Below are 22,365 nucleotides of genomic sequence, written 5' to 3'. Positions count from 1 at the left end.
TCCCCAGAGGAAGGAAAAACCGACATACAAGATTTTTATCATGCTGGCATTTACAGTAGCCAAACCCAAATGTGACCCAAGTGATTACTTATGCAAATTCTGGTTGTCACTGCTGAATAGAGTACATAGCAGCAACACAGCCAGCCTACCGTGGTATGGGCATGTGGACCCACCATCACAGTTGCTCTCCTATTCTTTGCATGGGAGGAAGGCTGGTGAACATGGAGCCAGATTCAGTGTCAGGTACTAAAACCAGTGTCTTAAGGTTCTATTTGCTGTGAAGGGACACCATGACCACAGCAACTCTAATAAAAGCAAGCATTTCATTGGGGCTGGCTTACAGCTTCAAAGGTTTAAGCCCATTATCATCATAGAGGGAAGGATGACAGCATTCAGACAGATGTGATGCTGAAAAAGGAGCTGGAAATTCTACATCTGGATCCACAGGCAGAAGGAAGAAACTGTGAACCACTAGATCTGGCTTGAGCTGAGACCCTAGTAACACACTTCCTCCAACAAGGTCCATTCCCTATAAGCCAACGGAGGCATTTTCTTTCACACCACCATAACTCTCCTCTTCCTCTACCGCAGCTGGCTGTTACCCAGCTGTGGAGAGTCAACAGGACTGCGTACATGCCAGCCCTTAGTGTCTGTACTCAGCTGCAAGACCACTTGCCTTCTGAGAAGTGAGATTGAGCCCAGTAAACATCATCTGCCCACTGGAGAATGCCCAGCCTCAGGGTCAAGAATAGCTTGAGTCAGGGTAAGCCACCTGGCTTGGCAAAGGAAACAGAGGGCGTCCTGGTCAGAAGGGTCCAACTGCGGCATCTCTCTCTGCCCCTGAGATATTTAGCCCAAGTTCCAGGTCCTAAACGGCTGCTCTGCAGTCTCTAGCCTCCTGCTCAGGCTGACCAGATGAGCAAGGTTTCTGGTACAGAGACTCGCACTGGCAAGCTGTGAGTTATTTAGTGAATTGGAAACCATTCCATTCAGGTGGTTGGTGGCACACACCTTTAGTCCCAGCGTTTGGAAGGCAGAGACAGGCAAATCTCATTGAAAGCCAGCCTTACTTACAGAGTGAGTTCCTTCCAGGACAGCCAGGGCTACGTAGAGAAACCCTATCTCAAAGAAACAAAAAACGGCAACGGCAGAAGTGACTTCCGGCTGGTTCGCCATCAGAAAAGTGCTGCCCTTGGAGTGGGTAAAGAAATATACTCTGGCCACATCCATGTGATGGCGTGAAGAGAAACATGGAAGACCAAGAGCAAAGTGCCCACCTCAGGCCTTTTGCTCACTCTTTTGATCCCATTACCATGTCCTGAGACCTCCATATCTCCTACCCTAACAGGGCCAAGGCCACTTCCATTCTAGAGGGTAGGACGTTGCTCTGAACCCACCCTCCAACCCCAGGAAGGCTGTTTGCAGAGGCTCTGAGCAGAGTTTGGATGTACAGAATAAAGAGGCCACAAACAGGAGCAGGCCTTACCACTTGGGAAGAGCATCCAGCAGCTTTCCCTTCAGTATCGTGGTTGGTGTAGGTCTTGGATCCAGATTCTAAATTCCAATTCTGCCTTCCATGGCATTTCTAAAGCAAAGGTGGACTGTACTATTTAACAGCTTGATAGCCTGACTTATAACTTCTTTTTTTTTTTTAAGATTTATTTATTATATGAGTACACTGTGGCTGTTTTCAGCACACCAGAAGAAGACATCAGATCTCATTTCAGATGGTTGTGAGCCACCATGTGGTTGCTGGGAATTGAACTCAGGACCTCTGGAAGTGCAGTCAGTGCTCTTAACCACTGAGCCATCTCTCCAGCCTGACTAATAACTACTAATGACTGGAATATGGGTTTCATTTTCTCATTTATTGTTGCAACGCTGGGGACCAAGCCCAGGGCCTTGATCATACTAGGCAAAATGCTTTACCACTAAGCCAGCCCCATCTGGCAAAGCAGGAAGTGCCTAACCACTGGCTGGCTCTCTAGTCACTGGACCTATTATTTTCAAGAATTACAATAGCAGAAGCTAACAGGAGCTGACTTGGAGCCAAATATTTCATATGCATGGCCTCTAACTGTCATAACAAGAAACCACTGTAAGTCTGGAACTGGTATTCTTATCCTGTAGTTGAAGATTATGAGATTTGGAAAGGGAAGGGAACCACCTCAGGGCATAGAGCGAGTGTCTAGGAGTCTGGGTTGATCTTAGACCCACACTCTTACCCGTTGGCACCAGACCAGCCATCCAGGAAGGCAGTGGGAGCCATTGAAGCTTTTAAACCTGAGGTGAAGACCAGACCTGTGCAAGGGAAGCACAATGGGTGACAAGATGGCAGCTGATGACAGGACCCCAGGGGAGTGGGGAACCTGTCCTGAAGCAGTGGCAGTGGATAGCTTGAGGAGTGAATGCATCTGCTGTATCCAAGAAAGCCAGGCCAGCCTGGCTCAGACTCCTCTGGAGAAATCCTTCACAGGGACCAAGAAATACCATGGGAACGAGACCCTGTCAGGAGAGACTTCCTTATTCTCTTCCCAGATCTTTTCCCACTTGGTTCTGGCAATTCTAGAAGAACAGAGCAGGTTACATCAGCAGGAGCCAGCCTAGACTTGATTGGGGCAGGGACATTCCTGGAGGAGGGAGTGACAGGGAATGCAGCCCATAGCTGTTCTCCAGGAGAGGTGCGGTGGCTCTGGCTGGCCTCTGCATTGTGTCCTGTGGGTGGAAGACATGGTATGTAAGCAGCCTTAGTGCCAGCGATGGCTGTGACAGTCCCCCCAGCAGCAGACAGCCCTCCAGCACCCACTGCCTGCCTGCAGGAGTCAGTGGGCAAAGCTGTCTGCACACTCCCGTGTCTGAATGGGTGCAGGTGTGGACCTGTACAGGTGTGCTGGCCTTTCTGTGGTGGCTGACACCTCCAGCCACACCCTCTGTTTCAATCTCTTGGCTTCTGCAACACTCGGTCATAATAGAAAAGATTTATTGAGTTCTCACTGTATGCCAGACACTGCCAAATGCTATCAAGCCCAGCATTGCCTTTAATCTCTTCAGCTTTCTGGGAAGTTGGTCTTGTCATCCCTGTTTTATGCAAGAGGAACCTGAGGCTTAAACAGAGATGTGATGTGCCCCGGGTCACAGAGATGTAGAATTAGGGTGTGAGCCTCAGTTTTCTACACTACAAAACCTGTCCCATATAGACTTCTGAGAAGATAAGCCATGGGGTACTTGCTTGCTTGATGTTAGGAGACAGGCTGAGATTTGGTTGGTACCTAATGGTTTTGTTTTATTTCTTCATCTATCCATTTATTTATGTTTATGGATATGTGCGTTTTGCCTGCATGTACACACGCATACTCCATGTATACTTGGTGCCAGAAGAAGGCTTCAGATCTCTGAGACTGGACTTATAGACAGTTGTAAACTGCCCTATGAGTGCTCCGAACCGAACCTGGGTCCTCTGGAAGAACAGCCAGATGAGTTGGAGAGAAAGATGTGGAACAACTCAAAGACCAAAAGAAGACAGTAAATTCAGAAATAATTTTATTGAAGAAAACAAAACAAGCAAACAAAAAAAAAAAAAAAATGGAATACACACAGTTGCCGAAACCCAGGATCAAACCCAGGGACCTTTAGATCTTCAGTCTACTCTCCCAAGAGAGCTATTTCAGCCCCACCCAGTGACAACTTACACTGAGTTCTAATGGCTTTATCACATAGTTCCAGGCTGGGTGTGACCAAAGAATGGTCACGCCTACCAGTGTCACTTAGACACTCTAAGATCAACTAAGAATTTCGATGTTCGAACATCTTTCTGTATCGTAAAGAGAAAAGCAAGGAGAAATTTTACTCTTTAAAACTTGCCTTTTTTATGGCTGGGAGCGGCGGTGCACTGGGCCATCTCTCCAGCCCCAATTCCTGATATTTTTACAACTAGGGAAACAAAGGCTGCACCTTGTTCTTATATTCTGCATCTCCCTGAATTCCCAAGGAAGCTTTGCATTAGGACAATGACCAATGGGAAGAAACTGAAATATTGACTGTGCCTCCAGTGTGAGGCTTAGGACTCTTCCCCAAGGACCCAAACTACCCTTAGCTTTTTCTGCCTGCCCCAAAGCAGTACAAACATCAGCACTTGCATACATGTGGGGCAGGGATGGAAGGTACTGTTCCCAGGATACAGACCCTGCCTCGGCTTACTGCTGCACAGAAGCAAGAAGTTACGTGTGTGCTCATGTGTATGTTCATATGTGTACGAGACCACTCATGTCATACTGGACATGGGGCACTATGTGTCCTCAGCTCCTCATCAAGTTAGTCATCTCTCCTTCCAGAAGATCAAGGAGAGAAGTAAGGCTGTGGCCTGCCCTTCCCCTCTGTAGTTTTCAGATTCTTAGAGGGATTTGCAATAAGCCAATTCTCCCTAGTTTCACTTAGTGGTTAGATCCTGGACCTTCCAAAGCATGGGGAAGGCTAAGCATAGTTTCGATGACAGTGCCTCAGGTCACGGGCAGATTCCAGCTTCCAGAGTGGAACCCAGCTTAGACGTACCCCAATAGGTCAGCTGTATATGTGCCCAAGCACATTTGCTCTGAAGAATGGGTGACCCCCGACTTATCTCAAAGCTCTTGGAAGGCAACAGAGACCTGGCACTGCAACTCCCTAAGCAGGGACACCATATAATGACCTGGCAGAAAGATACCTGTCTTGGGACCAAAGCATTAGATTTCAGTCTAGGCACAGCCTAGTAGGTTGTGTGACTTTGAATGTGTTTCATTTGTGTCTGTGAAGTAGATGAAAGAAAAGATCAGCAATGGAGGCTCATACCTCCCCTCCCCTGCAGTGCCCATCCCCACATCCCTGGAGGTGGGCTGTTGGGACCTGCTGAGCTCTGGAGAAAAGACAAGTCTGAGACACAGCCAACACATCTGCCACTTCTGGACATCTATCACAAGCTGGTCCGTCCAGGAAGGGGCTTCTCCATCCCCATGGCTCAGCCTGTTCTAATCTGTGCTGGTCCTGCACCACCCTCCTGTCCCACCTTTACCTCTTTACACAGAACAACAGACCTACGAAGGAATGCAGAAGCCACACAAACTGTCACCTACTTGATTAATCAAATAGGCTGAGACCCAGAAGTCCTTGTCCTTTGATTCGACCTATGAAAGGAGGAAACAGCTGCCAGAAAAAGAATGGTTGCCTTGTGTGGGTGACAAAGAGAAAATGGATGAGGAGGAGGTTCTAATAGAGGAGCTTTGGAAGAATGTGGTATCGCCTTCAGTAACCATGCCCTGCATAAGCTGGGCTGGGCCTTGGGCTACAGAAATTAATCAGAGAAGAGCCCAGCCCTGGATAATTCTCCAGTGGCCCACATGGTAAATATTGAGGGTCTCTAACCATTAGGAATCTGTTCCTTGCTCAGAGTTCCCAGGACCAAAGCCTTTAAGTCAGTGTTCTGTCGTCTCTCAGAGACTAGGAGGCACTTCTTCCTTGGGGTACAGAAGATCAGGAAAGATGAGCAGGAGGCAGGACTGGGTGGATGCGTCATGTGAGTACAGGGGAAAGGAGATCAGCAGAAGCATGGAGGAGTTCGCTAGCGGTGGCTTCAGAGGGCGGGAGAGAGCAGAGTAGCCTCCAGGTCATACAAGCAGGCTTGTATTTGCAAAGATCCTTTTAGCAGGGCAGTGTGGCCTGGGAGGCAGGTACTCAATCCCACGTGTTAAATAAGCAGCTGGAATTCAGCAGTCATTTTCATGTGTCACGTATGTTCCGTTCATTCTACAGGGCTCTGGGGTGCTTAGCAGGCCTGGAGTGGGCCAGTTGTTATAGTTGTCCTGACAGACAGTGGTAACAGGACGTGAACCTGAAGTGGCAACAGCGGCTTTGCGGGAGAGGCATCGTCTCTGGGTCAGGGAGTACAGGAAAACCTGAAGTGTACTCCCAGGCTTCTGGCTTGGAAGATGAAGAGTAGAGGGGGGGGACAAAGAGGAGGAAGAGGTGTGACAATAATTCTGCTGTCTGGCTTTTCCTTTATGGGGCTGTGTACAGTAATACTTAGCTGAACTGCTTTGGCAAACTTTTGGAGATTTCCCTGGCCTGCCACATTCATGGACCACCATAATAAAGCCTGGGGGTGTGGGTAATTGGTCTTATGCTTGACCAGCCTGAGGCTGGCTGAGGTTGCCACTTAGGCTTCTCTTATGTTCTTCGCCCATTTCTGTGAGGTCTCATTGTATTTTGTTTGTTTGTCTGTTTTTTGTTTTGGTTTTTTATAGTTTTTTGGTTTTCTGTTTGTCTGTTGGAACAAGGGTATTGTTGGGACAGAGTCTTGCTGCATAGCCAAAGCTAGCTTCCCTTGAAGTGAAGGCTATCCTCCTGCCTCAGATTTCTAGGTACTGGAATTACAAGGATATTATCACCATGTCTGGTTATTTTTCATGGATTTTTAAAACATGAACCTCTTTATTATTTGTGACAAACTTTTTCGCCACATTTTTGTCTCTCTCTTGAATTTGCTTGTGTTATTTTTTAAAGATTTGTTTATTTTAAACCCTGTGTACGTGCACTCTGTGTGTGTTCTGAGGCACCTACATAAGAATGCTTATAAAGTTGGGCTGGGCATGTGGCTCAGTTGTAGAGCATATACTAGTATGTTTGGGGCTCTGGATTTGATCCCCAGTGCTGAAGGGTAAAAAAAGAGAGAAGTAAAAAAAAAATCTTTTTTAGGGCCAGTGAGGTAGATCAGCAGATCAAGGTACTTGAAAATGGGGAGTCTCTCCTTTTTTTAAAATACATATTTATTTATTTAGTGTGTGTCCGTGTGTGTGTGTGTGTGTGTGTGTGTGTGTGCATGCATGTGTTTGTGTGCATGTATCGCACTTGTATACATGTGTGGATGCATATGCAAGTGTCAAAGGACAACTTGGCTCTCTCCTCCACCATGTGGGTTCTGAAGATCAAACTGAAGTCGTCAGGCTAGGGAGCAAACACCTTTACCCACAGAGCCCCTTGTACTCAGCGAGTGTTCCTCTTGGTGTGTTCAGTTCTTTTCCACTCTAAGTTTAGTTGATTCTTTCACGTCCCCCAGGCAAGTCCCAAACTTGCTGCTTTCCAGGCCATGGTAACATCGTGGCTGCTGCTGTGTTCACTGCTTCCTCCAGCATCCCGAAGGGCCCTGCTTAGAGGGTGTGGACAGAGCTCATGAAAGAATCTGAAGTGACTGAGTTGGGGTCTAGATCAGGAAAAGCTAGAGGTCAGAGGCCTTTGTGAGGTTGGATGGGAGGAAGGGAGAGCTAAAGAGAAGAGACTGTGGCCCCGGGTCAGACACTGGGATGTTTCAGAGGCAATGTTCCCACATTCGGGAACAAGCTTTGTGAGAAAGTGAACTATTCTATACACAACAGGGCTGAAGCCCCAGCTCAGGCCAGGGCAGGGCTGAGGTCTGAGTGTTCTAACGTTCTGTGATAGCTCATGCAGTGTCTATTTTCCAGGTCCATTTTAGCACAGTTGACTGAGAGCCAGGAAAGACAGAAGGAGGTGAGCTCAGCGAGCTCAGAAAGGCAGGCTTCTGGTGGGGAGGTGGGACAGAAGGCCTGCCCCAGCACTCAGGCCAGAGAAGCGCTCCAAACGTCCCACGGCCCCTGACCTGCCGAAGCCTTCCTGTGCTGGTTTCTACCCCGGACCTCAGGTTGCCCTTCCACACCCATCCCCTCTCCTCACTGCTCCATCTCCGTACACAGCGTGGGTCCTCTCCTCTGAGCACATGACCAGGTGTCCAGCTCATGTCCCCTTGTGCTCTGCCGTCCACAGAGTGCATCCGATGGCTTCTGGAAGTCTGTGGCCACCCGGGTGCCCAAGGAGCCCCCTGAGATCCGCATCCTCAACCCTTACTTCATCCAGGAGGCTGCCTTCACTCTCATCGGACTGCCCTTCAACAACGGCCTCATGGGCAGAGGGGTGAGACTCCTGGGAGGGAGGCGGAGGACTAGGCGGAGGAGCCTCAGAAGGGAAGCGAGCAGCAGTGCTTGGGAAAGAGGCTCCATGGGGAGGACGGCCCATCTTGGAAATGGGCTTGATTAGCGCTGGAGGTCTCAGCCCCGCCCTCCTCAACCCCTCCACAGAACCCTACATGCTTCCTCTCTCCTTCCAGAACATCCCAACCCTTGGCAGTGTGGCAGTGACCATGGCACTGCATGGCTGTGATGAGGTGGCAGTCGCGGGCTTTGGCTATGACATGAACACACCCAATGCACCCCTGCACTACTATGAAACTGTGCGCATGGCAGCCATCAAAGAGGTGAGGGCTGGGTAAGGGGGGCAGTCTTTGGGTGGAGCGGGGGGAGCGTCTAGCACAAAGGATGAACTCTGACATCTGTATAAGTGAATGCTAAGGGGTACCAGCAGCTGCTTTTGCTGCCCAGAGTGTCTAGAAGGACCACTCTCAGCTAAGCAGTCATCTGTGTATCCTCTTCCCAGAGCACCCCCCACCCCTTTTTCTTGGCTTTATCCCTGAATTCTCCCTCCATGGGCCTTTTGCCCTGGCCCTGTACTGCACCTCCTTGCTACACACCTGTCCCAGCTCAGATCTCCTCCCACAGACCATCTTCCCCAGGAAGACCCTTTACCCCTTACAGAACTACAAGTGAGCCATGCCTCTTGCCCCCAGGGTGACTCCCACACCCCCTCCGCCCTTTTCTACCCCAAGCACAGAACTCACCTAGCATGCTCCCAGGCAATCTGTCTATACAGGCAGCTTCTAGCTCTCCAGGCCCCTCCACCTCACAGCCAGGGTATGGCTGGGAGAAGGGCAGGGTAAACCCTTCTTGTGGCCTCTCACTGAGCCTGGAGGGTGGGTGTGGTTGCAGAAACTGCTCCTTTGCTGTCTTCACCCCCATCAAGCCCTTCACTCCCTCACCTGACTTCACTTTGTCAGAGTTACCTGTCTCGAGAATGCTAAATCTAATGGACGTGTATGTATATGCCTTCATGCTTTGTTTTATTGTAGTGGGGTGCGTTGTACCGTGGTACATGTGTGGGAGTCAGAGGCAACTTTTCTAACTGTTTCCTCCTCCCATAGTGGGTTCACAGATCAAGCTCAGGTCTCGGGCTCCCACAGTGAGCGCTTTTATTCTCCATCAAGGGTCCTCTTTCCTGATTACTCAGAAACTTTTTGTGTTAACCATTCTGTGCAGGTTCCTGTAATTTCTAATGCTCCTTTCTTCCCTCGTCCTCCTCTTCTCTCCCCTCCTCTCTCCTTTCCTCTTCTCTTCCCATTCCTCAGCTTTGGTCTAGCCATTAATAATCAGCATTAGGCCGGGCATTTTAGCTTATGCCTTTAATCTCTATGGGTCTCTGAGTTCAAAGCTAGCCAGAGCTACAGTGAGACCTTGTCTCAGGAGAAGAGGAAGAGAAGCCACTATGGTGCTGGGTCCAGAGAGACGGCTCAGTAGATAAGAGTGCACACACATCACACATCATTTATTCCCAGCACACACATCACATGTAGACACATATAGACATGGACATATCTTAAAATAGAATAAATTAAATGAAATAAGAACTATCAGAAGAGATGCTGCTGAAAAGGGGGATTGCAGTCAATAGAGTCTGATCACATCCTGCCTCAGGACACAATAGTGTGTGGCTCCCAGCTGACCTCCATGGAAGGAGGGAGTAGGAAAGAGCTCCAGAATGGGGCAATCCCTGGTCTAAGAGCTACATCCAGGATGAACTTTTGTGCCATCTCTTTTCTATTCTTTTCCCAAGATTTAGCTTTAAGTATGTGCGTGCGTGCATGTGTGTGTGTGTGTGTGTGTGTGTGTGTGTGTGTGTGTGTGAGCACACCATGTTTATATGTGCTCTGGGAATAAAGCTGTATGCACACACATGTGCACAGGTTTTAACTGAGGCCAGAAGAGGATGTCAGGTCTCCTGGAGCTGTGGTTTTAGCTAGGAGCCACTGAGGAAATTGCCAGGAGCTGAACACACATCCTCTGCAAGAATAGCACATGCTCTTAACCCCCGGAGCCATCTCTGCATCCCCATGCCTACCTTTTCATTAGGAGAGCAAACTGTCCCGCATGTTCGTAAGCGTAGGCTGGTGGAGGGTACAGACTAAATCTTCCTTTGCACTTCCTCTCACGCTCCCCACCCGATAACTTGAGGAGAAAACAGCTTTTAAATACAGCATTATGGCCAGAAATTCTGTAACTCTAAAGGATAAGAACTACTTTAACATCACATGTTAAAAAGTTAATCATTTCTTAATGTAGTAGAATATCCAATACTCTATTGACCTGTTAGTCCTCAGTGACTCCTAGTGGGTGCTCTTGAAACTGACTCATTCTTTGGTTACTTCTTCTGGAAGGAAGAGAAGATGCACTATAAACACAATTTTATGAGTGCCCATGTTTGAATCCCTGCCCTGCCATTCTTCTGAGCCTGGTGGTGGTGCTGGTGGTGTTGATGGTGGTAGAGGTAGTGGTGGTGTTGGTGCTGGTAGAGTGGTGTTGGTGATGGCAGTGGTGGTGTTGGTGGTGGTGGTAGTGGTGGTGGTAGTGGTGGTGGTGGTGGTAGTGGTGGTGTTGGTGATGGTGGTGGTAGTGGTGGTGGTGGTGGTGATGGTGGTGGTAGTGGTGGAGGTAGTGGTGGTGGTAGTAGTGGTGTTGGTGATGGTAGTGGTGGTGTTGGTAGTGGTGGTAGTGGTGGTAGTGGAGGTGGTGGTGTTGGTAGTGGTGGTGGTGGTGGTAGTAGTGGTGGTGATAGTGGTGGTGGTGGTGGTGGTGCTGGTGCTGGAGCTGCTGGTGGTGGTGCTACTGCTGCTTTGCTTTTACTCGTAAAATCTAATTTCTGTCTGGGGAGATGACTCAGAGGATAAGAGCCCCTGCTGCAGAAGCATGAGGACCTAAGTTCAAATCCGGAGAAGTCAGAATGTCAGAGGTCAGTTGTGGACCTCCATATGACTCCTAAGGATAAAACTCAGGTTGTCAGGCTTGAGCAGTAAGTGCCTTTACCTGCTGAGCCACCTCACCAGCCCCACCGAAGCTCTTCAGTTCTCCAGAAGCTGTATTCTTCCCATAGACTCTGAAGTTCCACACAGTTACATCAGATAGTCTGTGAGTGTAGCTGTATTCCCAAATGGGAAAGATTCCCAGGGCCCGCCCCGCCACCCTCTCGTCTGGACTCATCGCAAGAAGTGCTGTCTTCATAGCTGACATACTTGCTTTGAGGTTTCTAGAGTTCTTCCTGGTGGCCACTCCTCACTGTGTCCGGAGCCTGATGTATTTTGTTCCATCATTTTTCTGGGGTAAAAGTTTAAAGAGCTCTGGGCTTACTCTTCTATGCAGCTTGATTCTTTCCCAAGGTAAAGGAATTGTATAAGTTTTAACCAACCATGGGGGGGGTTCGATTTTTTTACTTGATGTTTTTTAATAATTTATTTATTTTCCTGTGCATTGGTGTTTTGCCTATGTGCATGTCTGTGTAAGGCTGTCAGATCTACAAGATCTGGAGTTACGGACAGTTGTGAGCTGCCATGTGGTCGCTGGAAATTGAACCCAGGTCCTCTGGGAGAACAGCCAGTGCTTTTAACTACTGAGCCATCTCTCCAGTCCCACATAGCTCAACTTCCAGCAGTTTCCTGTTGCTCCCCTACCAAGGATGCTCTGCCTCATCTCCTCAGTCTTCGTGTTATTGTTTAGAAGCTGCAAAAGATGATATACCTCAAGAATTCTGTCTTCCTCTTTACTTGAGGCAAAAAGAGGAATCATCCCCATCCATTTTACCAGAAATGAGGGAGTGATGAAAGTCAGAGGGCAAGTTTTTCCCCATCACTTACAAACAAATTCTTTTTATTCTCTAGTCATTTTTCAGTCCTAGGTCTAACATGGTCTCCTTAGCCAAGAGGAAAGTCTTTCTGATAGTGTTTCGACTGCCTTCTAAGAGACAAGCCCTTGTGTTTGGTGTTTCCCTTCAGTTTGTAACACAGATAGCAAACTGTCCACTTGTTCAAAGCTTCTGCCATAAAATTCCATTAAATATGGGGGGCAGTAAAATTAGAACAGGCAGCCAAGGAGGGGTCTCTCTTCATTCCAGTATTTTTCAATTTCTAAGTCAAGGAAGGAATTCATAAGAGAATTTAAAGTAAATTTGTTCGCAATTTCTGCTCTGCACCATTAAGTATTGATCAAAATAAAAATCTCTAATTCTGGGGGCTGGAGAGATGCCTTAGCAGTTAAGAACACAGACTACTCTTTCAGAGGACATGGGTTCAATTTCAAGCACCCACATGACAGCTCACAACTTTTTGTAACTCCAGTTCCAGGGGGTCTGTTACCCTCACACAGACACACATGCGGGCATCTTCAGAGAATATAGTACAAAATGATAAACCAGAAAAACATCTTCCTCTCCCCTCTACAAGCATATGCACACAACCACCCCTCTACACACACACACACACACACACACACAAAAGGGAAGGAAGGAAGGGAAAGAAAGGAAGGAAGAAAAAGAGAAAGAGAAAGTTCAATCTAATTTAACAGATCGCATAGAGTGCCTACTGTGTGCCTAATTGTCCCTGCCCTTAGACACTTCTGGAAAAATGATTTGAATCTTCAAAGAATGGATATGAGTCGCCCAGGGGTCTAAGACGAGGAGAGCAACAGAGGCAGCAGCAAGGCAGGATGACAGAACCCTGGTCTAGGTTTTTCTAGATTTGAGGGGACAGATGGAGAGAACAGGAAGGTTGCTGAGGGAGACCAGACCACCTCAGGCACTGTGCTGTGGATCGTGAGGAAGGAAACCATTACCACTTGGGGATGTGGAGGCTTCAGAACAGCTACATCTGTGGTTCACTGAGGAGACCTCAAGGACACTCAGAGGAGAGGACTATAGGGACTCTGGTTGGTAACCACCTGAGTTCTAGATTACAGAGATTTAGAAGGTTGAAGAGTGTTATGGGAATCAAAATAAAGGCCGGACAGCCCCTGGTTCTTAGTACCAGTAAATAGTGGCTGTGAGTACAGGCATGGAGTGGCCCAGTGCAGAGGCCAGCTGGGTCTAAGCCATGAACTAATGACACTCAGCCTTCACTCCTTCAGTCAAGCCCTTTCCTTCTGTGAGAGGCTTAGTCATCGGAGCTTCCTGGGAGATTTCTGGGAACCAGAAGGAATCCAGTCCCATTAAGCCTTGGAAGGTGGCATCTTCCCTAACTTAGTAGGATGCACTTTTTAAGTATATACACTTTGGTATGGGAAGTGCTTTCAGCCCTTGGGAGGCAGCCTGGTGGAATGGTCTTAGGAGGCAGAGGCAAAAAGACAAAAGGGGCTCAAGGCCAGTGTGAGTTAGTGAGATACCGCTTTAGATCAATGAAGCAAATGAGGATATTCCCTCATCCTGCATTCCAGCATTCGGAAGGCTGAGCTCAAAGACCATGAATTTGAGACCAGCTTAGACAACATAGTGAGTTGAGGCAGCCCAAGCTACTAAGTGGGACTCGAACTCAAAAACCCAGAGCGGGTGAGGTGCATCCTTGAGTAAAAGTCGTGTAAGCCTGGTGGCCTGAGGTCAGTCCCTGGTACTTACAGTAGAAGGAGGAAACCCGTTGCCAAAGGTTATTCTTTGACCTCCACTCAAAGATGCACACAGACAGAGGGAAAGTTAATACATTGAAAACAAACAAATGTAAATACATTTTTTTATGTTTATCTTCAAAAGGGAGAACATTTAAAAAAAAAAAAAAGACGAGGTGTGCTCCTCAGGCCCCCTGGTTCCTGTGCAGGGGAGGAAGGCTTTCCTTAGCTGCCCAAGGCCCGGAGAATTGATTGCATCAGGCCAGAGAAAGCAGCCCATGCCCCTCGCTGTGCGGTCTAGTGACTCACCTCCTTGCCCTGGGGCATCTAGAACCCAAGTGCTGCCAAGGAGCTGTGGGCTGCTGTCTGAGGGAACGAGAGGCTGAGCACGGACGGGAGTGGAAACCGAGACTGCTCAAGACTTGGAAGCAACCCAGGGCAGACTCCTCTGGGGTGATGGGGGGTGGGTACCAGGCTTTTTTGTTGGGAAGTATTGTTAGTTGGAGCATTCTATAACCCGATTCTTACGATCTTGTAGGGAGACATGAGGCAAATGCATGCCTGTGTAATCCCAGTCACAGATCTTTGCAAGGCAGTGTCCCAGCAGCCCTCTGGATTGCCCACTTCATGACTTCTCCATCTCTCCCCTTCTAGTCCTGGACGCACAACATTAATCGAGAGAAAGAGTTTCTGCGGAAGCTGGTGAAAGCACGCGTCATCACTGACTTAAGCAGCGGCATCTGAGTGGGCCGGACACTGGGCCAGAGAGGCTCACACCAGGACCAAGCTGCTGCCACCTGCACAAGAGCCTTCCAACCCAGAGAAGGACAGTGCCAAGGGGCCCGAGGGCCAGTGAGGCCTTGGCAAGGCAACCAGAGCTGTGCCCACTACAGGCCAGCTTCAGAGACCAGCACCCTGCCTTGCAGCCTGGGTCCGTGAAGCCAGAGGGCCAGGAGGCCACTGGCTGTGGCCAGCAGGCCCAGCATGCAGGAGGTGGGACATTTGGTAGCAAGAGCGCTGCCGGAATAATTTCTCTAATCAGTGTTTGGCGTATTGTCATTTCATGAATTTGGGTATGGGGAGGGGAGGGATAATTTATTTTTAAATTAGATGTCACATTTGGTCCACTTGTGAAGAAAGAGGCCCACTAGAGGGCCCATCAGGCAGTGGTACCAGCGAGCTGTCTGAAGGATGGAAGTGTGCCGCCTATGCTTCAGGGACCCGGAGATGGATAGCATCTCATGTCAGCCATCTCCAGCTCATGACAGTCTTTGGCCTTCCTTGGGGAGAAGATGGAGTACTCCCTCTCACCAGCCACCAATGTCCCACAGGGGAACCCCAGAGCCATCCCTTTAAAGCCAACAGGACAGCTCTTGGATAAGAGCAGAGAGAACTCAGGAGGCAAGGTCGAGCCCAGCCTGAAAGGAATGAATGGCTCAGTCCATAGCTGTCCCTAACCATGGGCAGTGCTCCTTTCTGGACTGACCAACTGTCAGATGGATTGCCAGCTCCATGGGTCCTACCCAGGACCAGAGGGAAATGAGACGCAAGGACCTTACCCAGGCTGCGGCAGTCGTCCCGGGCAGCCCTCACGGAAGCAATAAAGCTCTCCTCTGAATTTGGCCTCCTGTTGTTTTCTCTCACTTTTCTGGAAGAAACAGAAGCCACACTGAACTCAAGGGTCTTCTTTGCAGCCCTGGACTCCTGGGTCCCTTCCAGTTCTCATGTCTAGGATAGGACCTTTGAGTCCTCCAGCTCGGTGGTTAAGAGTATTTACTGTTCTTGCAGAGGACCCAGGTTCAATTCCTAGCACCTACCTGTAACTCCAGTTCCAGGGGATCTGATGTCTCCTGACTTCCTGCTGTGTACATACACCCTTGCACACAAACACAAAATTAATGAAAAGACCAGCAGAAGAGACTGAAGAGCACAGAGAAACTCTCAGACTTCTATTCCAGCCATCCATGGCCCCCCTTAAAAAAACTAATATGGCTCACTCCCCATTTGCATGTCAACAGAAAACAGGAAAGCCCTAGACACCCCTGGTAACTTTAGAAAGGACATCCCTGCCCCTTTTCACTTCCTTAGCACTCTGGAATCTGACCCCTCTTAAAGCAACCCCAGGTAGGTCCAAGCATCATAAATGCATCCTGACCTGTGATGATGGAGGGAGTTTCCTGTCAGACACCACCGGCTACCATGGCAGTAAGTGGGACACACACAGCTTTAGCTATGCACCTGCCGGTGGTAGCCCTCGCTGAAAAGACCACCTCAATTCAGCAGCGAGTTACATGAGAAAAAAAGAACAAGCTGTTCAGTGCATGTGTCATGTATCCATCCGTGTTGTCCCATGTGCCCCATTCCATGAAGTCATGTGGAGCCTGAGGATAGCCATCACAGACTTCAGCCTCAAACACTGCACAAAACCGCTCTCTGAAAATCAGTGGTTAGGAACCCTGGCTATGCACCAGAATCAGAGGCGAAGAGCTGGGAGTTTACACCTGCCCACCCCAAGATTCTGATTCAGATCTGGGATGGGGCCCAGATGTGGGTCGTTCTTAAAGTTGTACAGAGGTGCTTGTACGTAGCCAGGGAACATCTAGCCCATGTACATTCCCTGGGTACCCTTCCTCACTCCCAGCATCTGTTTTTGCTTGTATTGGTTGACAAATACCAAATTGCCTTTGCTTTACTCCTGGCTACAGATTCAGCTGCTTCCGGGGTATTTCTATCAGGAGAGTCCACAGACCCTTCTAAATCAGCATGTCCAACACTGGTTTCACATGCCCCCTAAACCGCCACCCCCACATCTGAACCTCTCCCAGGGTCCTTCTGTGGTCACCCAGACCAAAGCTAAAGGCACACCTTTGTCCATTTTACCACCTCACTTTGTCCAGTCAGGCAACAGGGAATGTTGGGGATTCAGTTCCGGAACCCCTAACTCCCCACAGCCCTGCTCAGGGCTTATCCTATTGTCCCCAGCACACTGCACCCCTCTTCTGTCTTGCTTATCTCAAAACCACACTCAACGCGGTCATTCAACGACAATGTGTCTAACCACACACTCTCGGGCTAGGTCAGTTCCCCAGCTTCTTCGTGACGAGCTCCAGACTTGTTAGTAGACCTTTTCTGATCATGGCCATCAACCAACCTCCAAACACCTGTCAGTCAAATTGCTTTGTCGCACCTCAGACTCCAGTTCAATTCTCTGAGGTCCCCTGATTCTTCATCCCACACACACTCTCTCATTCACTGCCTTCCCTGGGTGTGCGTGAGTCCCTCCTTGGACTGTGGGAGCCCAACACAGAGCCCTGCCGCTCCGAAGCAACTGAGCCTTCTGGGGGGTCCCAGAGTAACCACTTGATGCTGCAGAGTAGCGAGCCAGAATCGTCAGCGCAGCCCAAGCTGGAACTCTCCTCCAGGCTGCCCCTCCTTCGCCGCCCTCCCTCGCTCTCTCCCGCCTTCAGCCAGGCCTCCCAGTTCCCTACTTTGCGTGACTACCAACTTTGAATTCCCAGTTTCAGCGCCTCGCTGTAGCCCGCGATCTCTACTCTGCCTCCTGGGGTCTTCTCCAAATGTCTAGCCCTCATCCAGGGGGGACCTAGCCTAGCCAGCGGAGACCGGATCCGGAGGGTGGAGCGGCCAGGTGAGCCCTGAAAGGTGGGGCGGGGCGGGGGCGCTCTGGGCCCCACCCCGGGATCTGGTGACGCCGGGGCTGGAATTTGACACCGGACGGCGGCGGGCAGGAGGCTGCTGAGGGATGGAGTTGGGCTCGGCCCCCAGATGCGGCCCGCGGGCTCTGCCAGCAACAAGTCCCTCGGGCCCCAGCCCTCACTGCAACTGGGGCTTGGAGCCCCGCACCCGAGGTAAGCCAGCCTTCTTGCCCACCCCCCTGATGGGCAGGAGAAAGGGCAAAAAGGTCTTTTTCCCTTTTCTCTCAGCCTTTCTCTTCTGGGCCCTCAACGCAGCTCTTTGCCCCTCCCAGCCCCTCCAGTTCCTCTTGTCGCTAGCCTGTTGGACTGTGTTAACCCCCCTGGCTGGCTGTAATGTGAGGCTCCCGCTGCCGCCACAGGGCACAGACCGGCTGCCAAGGCCCCACTTTTAACTAAAAGAGGCGCTGCCAGGTGCACAACTCTGGGCATGATCCATTTGAGCTTCGGGGGAAAGCCCAGCACTGGTCCCAGGAAAGGTGCCTAGAAGGACACGAAGCAGGACCCCTTTGGTGAGTATAGGGCTGGTGGGTAGGGGTGGCAAGGGCTGGAAGACCAAATATCCCAAATGGTAAGAAAGAAGAAACTGATCAGAACTGTCCTCAAGGGACTTGCTCCTAGGCTCCCCCTAGCGCAGATACCCCTAAGGCTGCTTTGCCTGACTTTCTGCTCCATCTGGGAGAATAGTAACCAGCCTGGTCCCTAGGGATTTGAATCTAGTTAGCCAACAGGCACACACCTAGCTCTGGAGGACCACTTCCTAGATAAAGGCCTGGTAGGTATGTGTCTTGTGCTGGAGTAGTCATATGTCCCTCCCCCTCCCCATATATTCTGTGTGCCAGCAGGATGGAGGGTTACATCTGGGACCCAAGAAGAGACTAGCTAATAAGAATTCTTAAAAGCTCTAGGGGTCCCAGAGCGGTGGCTCACAAAGACTGGTGGTGGCCTGCTGGGGTCAAGAAGGATGGTTCACAGGGGAAACTCCTAGGAGCGAGGCTAGGGTGCCAGATCCACCGAAGGAAGATGGCCCAGGCTTGGGCCGGCTCTCAGAGGGGTTCGACCGTGTGAGACCAAGTTGGTTTGGAGGACTAGCTGGACCTCCTGGGAATGGCTCAGACCTAAATGCTCAGAGCGTGTACAAAAGCCCCCTCCCCTTAAGTCCGCAGGCTTGACAAGCTCTGCCCCCTGGTGGACACAGGAAGCCATGGTCCAGGCCCTGTATTTTCAAAAGGGCCATCACTTCCCCAGATAATAAGCAAACTCTTGGGAGACATCTGTGGGCATAAGAGAGAAAACTCAGATGACACTGGGTCCAGAACAAAGATTGCAGGAGACCTAGGCTCCCAGTCATCGGATAACGCAGTGACCAACTGACACTCAAATTCTCCAGGGCTCTGCTTCCTCCCCTGAGGTATGGAGTGAATGCTGAGTATGGAGCGGAGGGAGCTCAAGATACTACTTTCTCCAGCCACCCTGGTACCTTCAGCCCTGAAGTACAGAGCAGAAGGGTTTTAGAAGACAGGACCACAGCTCTGTGAGTCTCCCCGTGACTTTAGACGATCTCTGAGCTCGGCTGAGCCTTGTTTGCTCATCTGGAAAAGTGAGCCATTGAGCTTGTGGAATCGTGAAGGAAGGGGCCCTGCCAAGCATCTAACACAGAGTAAGGTTCTCCACAGAGCTACTACTTCTGAGTTGACGCTAGCTACTCCAAACTCCAGGGTAGCTTTGAAGTGGAAGATGGAATACCCCAAAAGATAACTAACGCATCTTTCAGTTTACAAGCAGCCTCAAGAAGAGGGTGGGGAAACAGATCCACGAAGGCTGATGGGAGCTCCTGGAGTTGAAAGCGATGGAATTGGGACTTGGAGAGCCTACTGCATTGTCCCACTGCCTCCGGCCTAGGTGGCAGGTGAGTCGTTCCCTAGTGTTTCCCGGCTGGCTTTAATTGGAAAGAGAGTAGGACACGGCTTTGGCCTGCAGGAGTCAGATATGAAAGGGGAAATGCCAAGAGGGAGGGGCCAGTCATAAGAAGAAAGGCACCGGATTTCTCTGGATGGTCAGTGACCCAGGTAATTGCTCCCCTGGGCTCCTGGGAGCAGCAAATGCCTATTAAATCTAAGCCCTTCCTTATACTCCGCCATCCAGCTAGGAGCCCGACTAGACCCGTCTCTGATCTGGGCAAGACAAGACACCCCCGACCCCCGGAGTGCCCTGTTCCTCCCTGAGTCTCCTCTTTTCTCTGTGCAGCCAGCCTTGTGGCCAACCCTAGCTGCTCTAGCCCTACTGAGCAGCGTCGCAGAAGCTTCCCTGGAGCCGATGTCCCACAGCCCCGCCGCTCGCGATGGTCCCTCGCCGGTCCTGGCGCCCCCCACAGACCATCTGCCTGGTAGGTGAGAGCGCGACAGGGCGGGGCAGGGGCGAGGCTAGCTCTAGACAACCCCCTACCCACACCTCCGAAAGTGACTAAGTCTTCTTCCAGGAGGACACTCTGCGCATTTGTGCAGCGAAAGAGCCCTGCGACCACCGCCGCAGTCTCCCCAGCCCGCACCCCCGCCGCCTGGTCCGGCGCTCCAGTCTCCTCCCGCTGCGCTCCGCGGGGCACGCGCGGCGCGTGCAGGAACCCGGAGCAGCCGCGCACGGGCCGCAGATGCGCGCGGCTGCCGCCTGCGCTCGCAGCTGGTGCCGGTGAGCGCGCTCGGCCTGGGCCACAGCTCCGACGAGCTGATCCGTTTCCGCTTCTGCAGCGGCTCGTGCCGCCGAGCACGCTCCCCGCACGACCTCAGCCTGGCTAGCCTGCTGGGCGCCGGGGCTCTGCGGTCGCCTCCGGGGTCCCGGCCGATCAGCCAGCCCTGCTGCCGGCCCACTCGCTATGAGGCTGTCTCCTTCATGGACGTGAACAGCACCTGGAGGACCGTGGACCACCTCTCCGCCACCGCCTGCGGCTGTCTGGCCTGAGGACGCTCTCCAAGCCTTTGCACACTGGACCCGTGTGTCGCCCTACCTGGAACAAGTCCCACCGGGCCTCGCTAGCCAGGAGCCTCAACTCAGCAAGAAATGGAGGCTGCAGAGCTCAGGTCCCCAGGCCGGTGAGTGACAGAATAGAGCCTGGAAAGATGACCGAACCACTGACCAACAGTCCCAAGGTGTTCATGGATCCCAGCTCTACAGACAGCAGAAACCTCAGCTAATGAGAACTCCTCTTGGAGAATCCAGAAATGGCCCTAGGTCCTGGGGAATGAATTTTGAGGACATACAAGGTGTAGTCACGTTGCTGGACCAGCCTGTGCTGAGACCAGCCTTGTGTTCACTTGTGGAAGCGGAAGCCCTATTTATTATTTCTAAATTATTTATTTACTTTGCTGGTTTGTCAGATCCTTTCCTGGACGTGGGGGATGGGTAGAAGCAGCTAGATGAAGCTGTGCTCCCCCCTCCACATTTCACACTGACTCAGCAATCCTAGTGTTGACCTGGATTGCTACTGCCCCTCGGGTGGCTCTGAGATGGATGGGAGGCACACACAGGTGACAAAGATGCACAGTCCTCAGTACTTGGGGCCTGGGTCACCTGTGGGAAATAATACAGCTTTCTATGGAGAAAGGCCACCCTGTGACTCCTGGCACCTTTGAGGCCCCTGCTTAATGGGTAAAGACACAGAAAAACATGTTTTGTCCCATCCCATCAATGTCGGGGTCTTGCCATGCAAGGGCCTATCTTGAAGGCTCCTTGACAGGTGTGCTTGCTGCTTTCCTTACAAGTCAACCCCTGAAGCAACCCAGGGCAAGAGAATATCTGAAGAAAGGGCTGAGGATGGGAGAGGGGCCAGGGTGGGGGTGGGGAGGGTGCTGGTTCACAGGAAAGAAAGCACAGAGCTTCCTGGGAATGGGAACACAGGAAAGCGCTGAGGGTCTCAACAGGATGTGAATTTGGGGTTATGAATAAACATATCTGTTTATTCACTCAGCAGACAGTGACCATGAGCCACCAGGTATTACACAGACACTAGAGATGCAGAAGTGAGGTTAGAGGTGTAGCTTAGTTGGCAGGATGCCGGTATATGCTTAAAGCACCACATAAACAGTGTCGTGGTACATGCCCACAATACCAGCACTCAAGAGACAGAGGCAGAAGGATCAGAAATTCAAGGGCATCCTTAGCTACATATTGAGTCCTAGGCCAGCCTGGGCTACATGACAGTCTGTCTCAAGGAAAGAAGATATAGAAGTAAAAGGAACATAATCTCTGTCCTTAAGCTTGAACCAGGAAAGGCAGACAATAAACAGGCAATGACATATGTAGTCATTTAAGTTGATGTGGCTGCTGATGGTATGAAAGGCGGCTGGAAGCTGACAGGAACGCTTCCTTTGTTCTGTTGTCCCTGGCTCTCACACTGTCCTCGGTCATCTCCAAAGGTGCAATCATCTGAGCTTTTCTGTGTGGCCCTTGAAACCGCGTCTGGGCAGAGGTGTGATGGCTCGCTGTAATCCAGCACTTGAGGTTTGGAGGCAGGAGGATCAGTTCAAGATCATCCTCAGCTACACAGCAAGTTCCAGCCTATCCTGGGCTCCATGACACCCTGTCTGAAAAAGAAAACAGAAGGAACGAAGGAAGGAAGGCTGTCTTTCTGGACCTATGCATTTGCATTGATTTTTCTTCTTTAAAACGAGACAGAGCTCTTTCTATTTTTATTTCTGTGTGTAAGTGTGGAGGCCAGAGGCCTCCTTCCCCATGTCTTCCTTCCTCAATTGCTTTCTGCCTTAAGTCCCAAAGCATATTCTCTTTGGACTTAACACTAGCCAGTGTGTCCAGGTTGGCTGGCCAGAAAACCCAGGGATCCTATTTCTACCTCTGCAGCTCTGGAATTGCAAGCATGTAATTTTTTAATTGTAATTTCATTTTGCTTATCTTATTTTGTCTGCTAGGGTAGGCAGACATGCCACAGCACACATTTAGAAGTCAGGGAACAATTTAGGGGAGTTAGCTCCTTCCTTCCACCATGGGGGTGACTGGATCAAACTAAGGTCATTAGGCTTGGTGGCAAGTACCTTTACCCACGGGGCCATCTTACTTGAGCCTCAGCGCTGGACTTT

At 50.6% G+C, this 22,365-nt stretch overlaps 2 protein-coding genes across 5 annotated transcripts in view; both read left to right on the top strand.

Moving 5' to 3' along the window:
• ST3GAL3 (ST3 beta-galactoside alpha-2,3-sialyltransferase 3) overlaps nt 1-15,186 on the top strand; it is a 187,826-nt gene extending 172,640 nt beyond the window's left edge. For all 4 annotated transcript variants that reach the window (XM_080920915.1, XM_080920916.1, XM_080920914.1 and 1 more), the window contains 3 exons: nt 7,807-7,953; nt 8,147-8,293; nt 14,223-15,186. In XM_080920915.1, coding sequence (XP_080777041.1) covers nt 7,807-7,953; nt 8,147-8,293; nt 14,223-14,312 — 384 coding nt within the window. In that variant the 3' untranslated portion in view covers nt 14,313-15,186. The remainder of the gene's footprint in view (nt 1-7,806; nt 7,954-8,146; nt 8,294-14,222) is intronic.
• A 3,638-nt stretch (nt 15,187-18,824) lies between these two features.
• ARTN (artemin) lies at nt 18,825-20,070 on the top strand (the record flags this gene model as incomplete). Its single annotated transcript, XM_080921693.1, has 4 exons — nt 18,825-18,938; nt 19,053-19,187; nt 19,526-19,668; nt 19,758-20,070. The coding sequence occupies exons 2-4, from the start codon at nt 19,128-19,130 to the stop codon at nt 20,068-20,070; spliced, it is 516 nt and encodes a 171-aa protein (XP_080777819.1). The 5' UTR covers nt 18,825-18,938; nt 19,053-19,127.
• Nucleotides 20,071-22,365: the final 2,295 nt, after the last annotated feature.

The sequence above is a fragment of the Micromys minutus genome (assembly GCF_963924665.1).
Source record: "Micromys minutus genome assembly, chromosome: 9".
NCBI lineage: Eukaryota > Metazoa > Chordata > Mammalia > Rodentia > Muridae > Micromys > Micromys minutus.
Note: the sequence above shows the minus strand (reverse complement) of the source record. Positions and strands in the feature narration are given on the sequence as shown.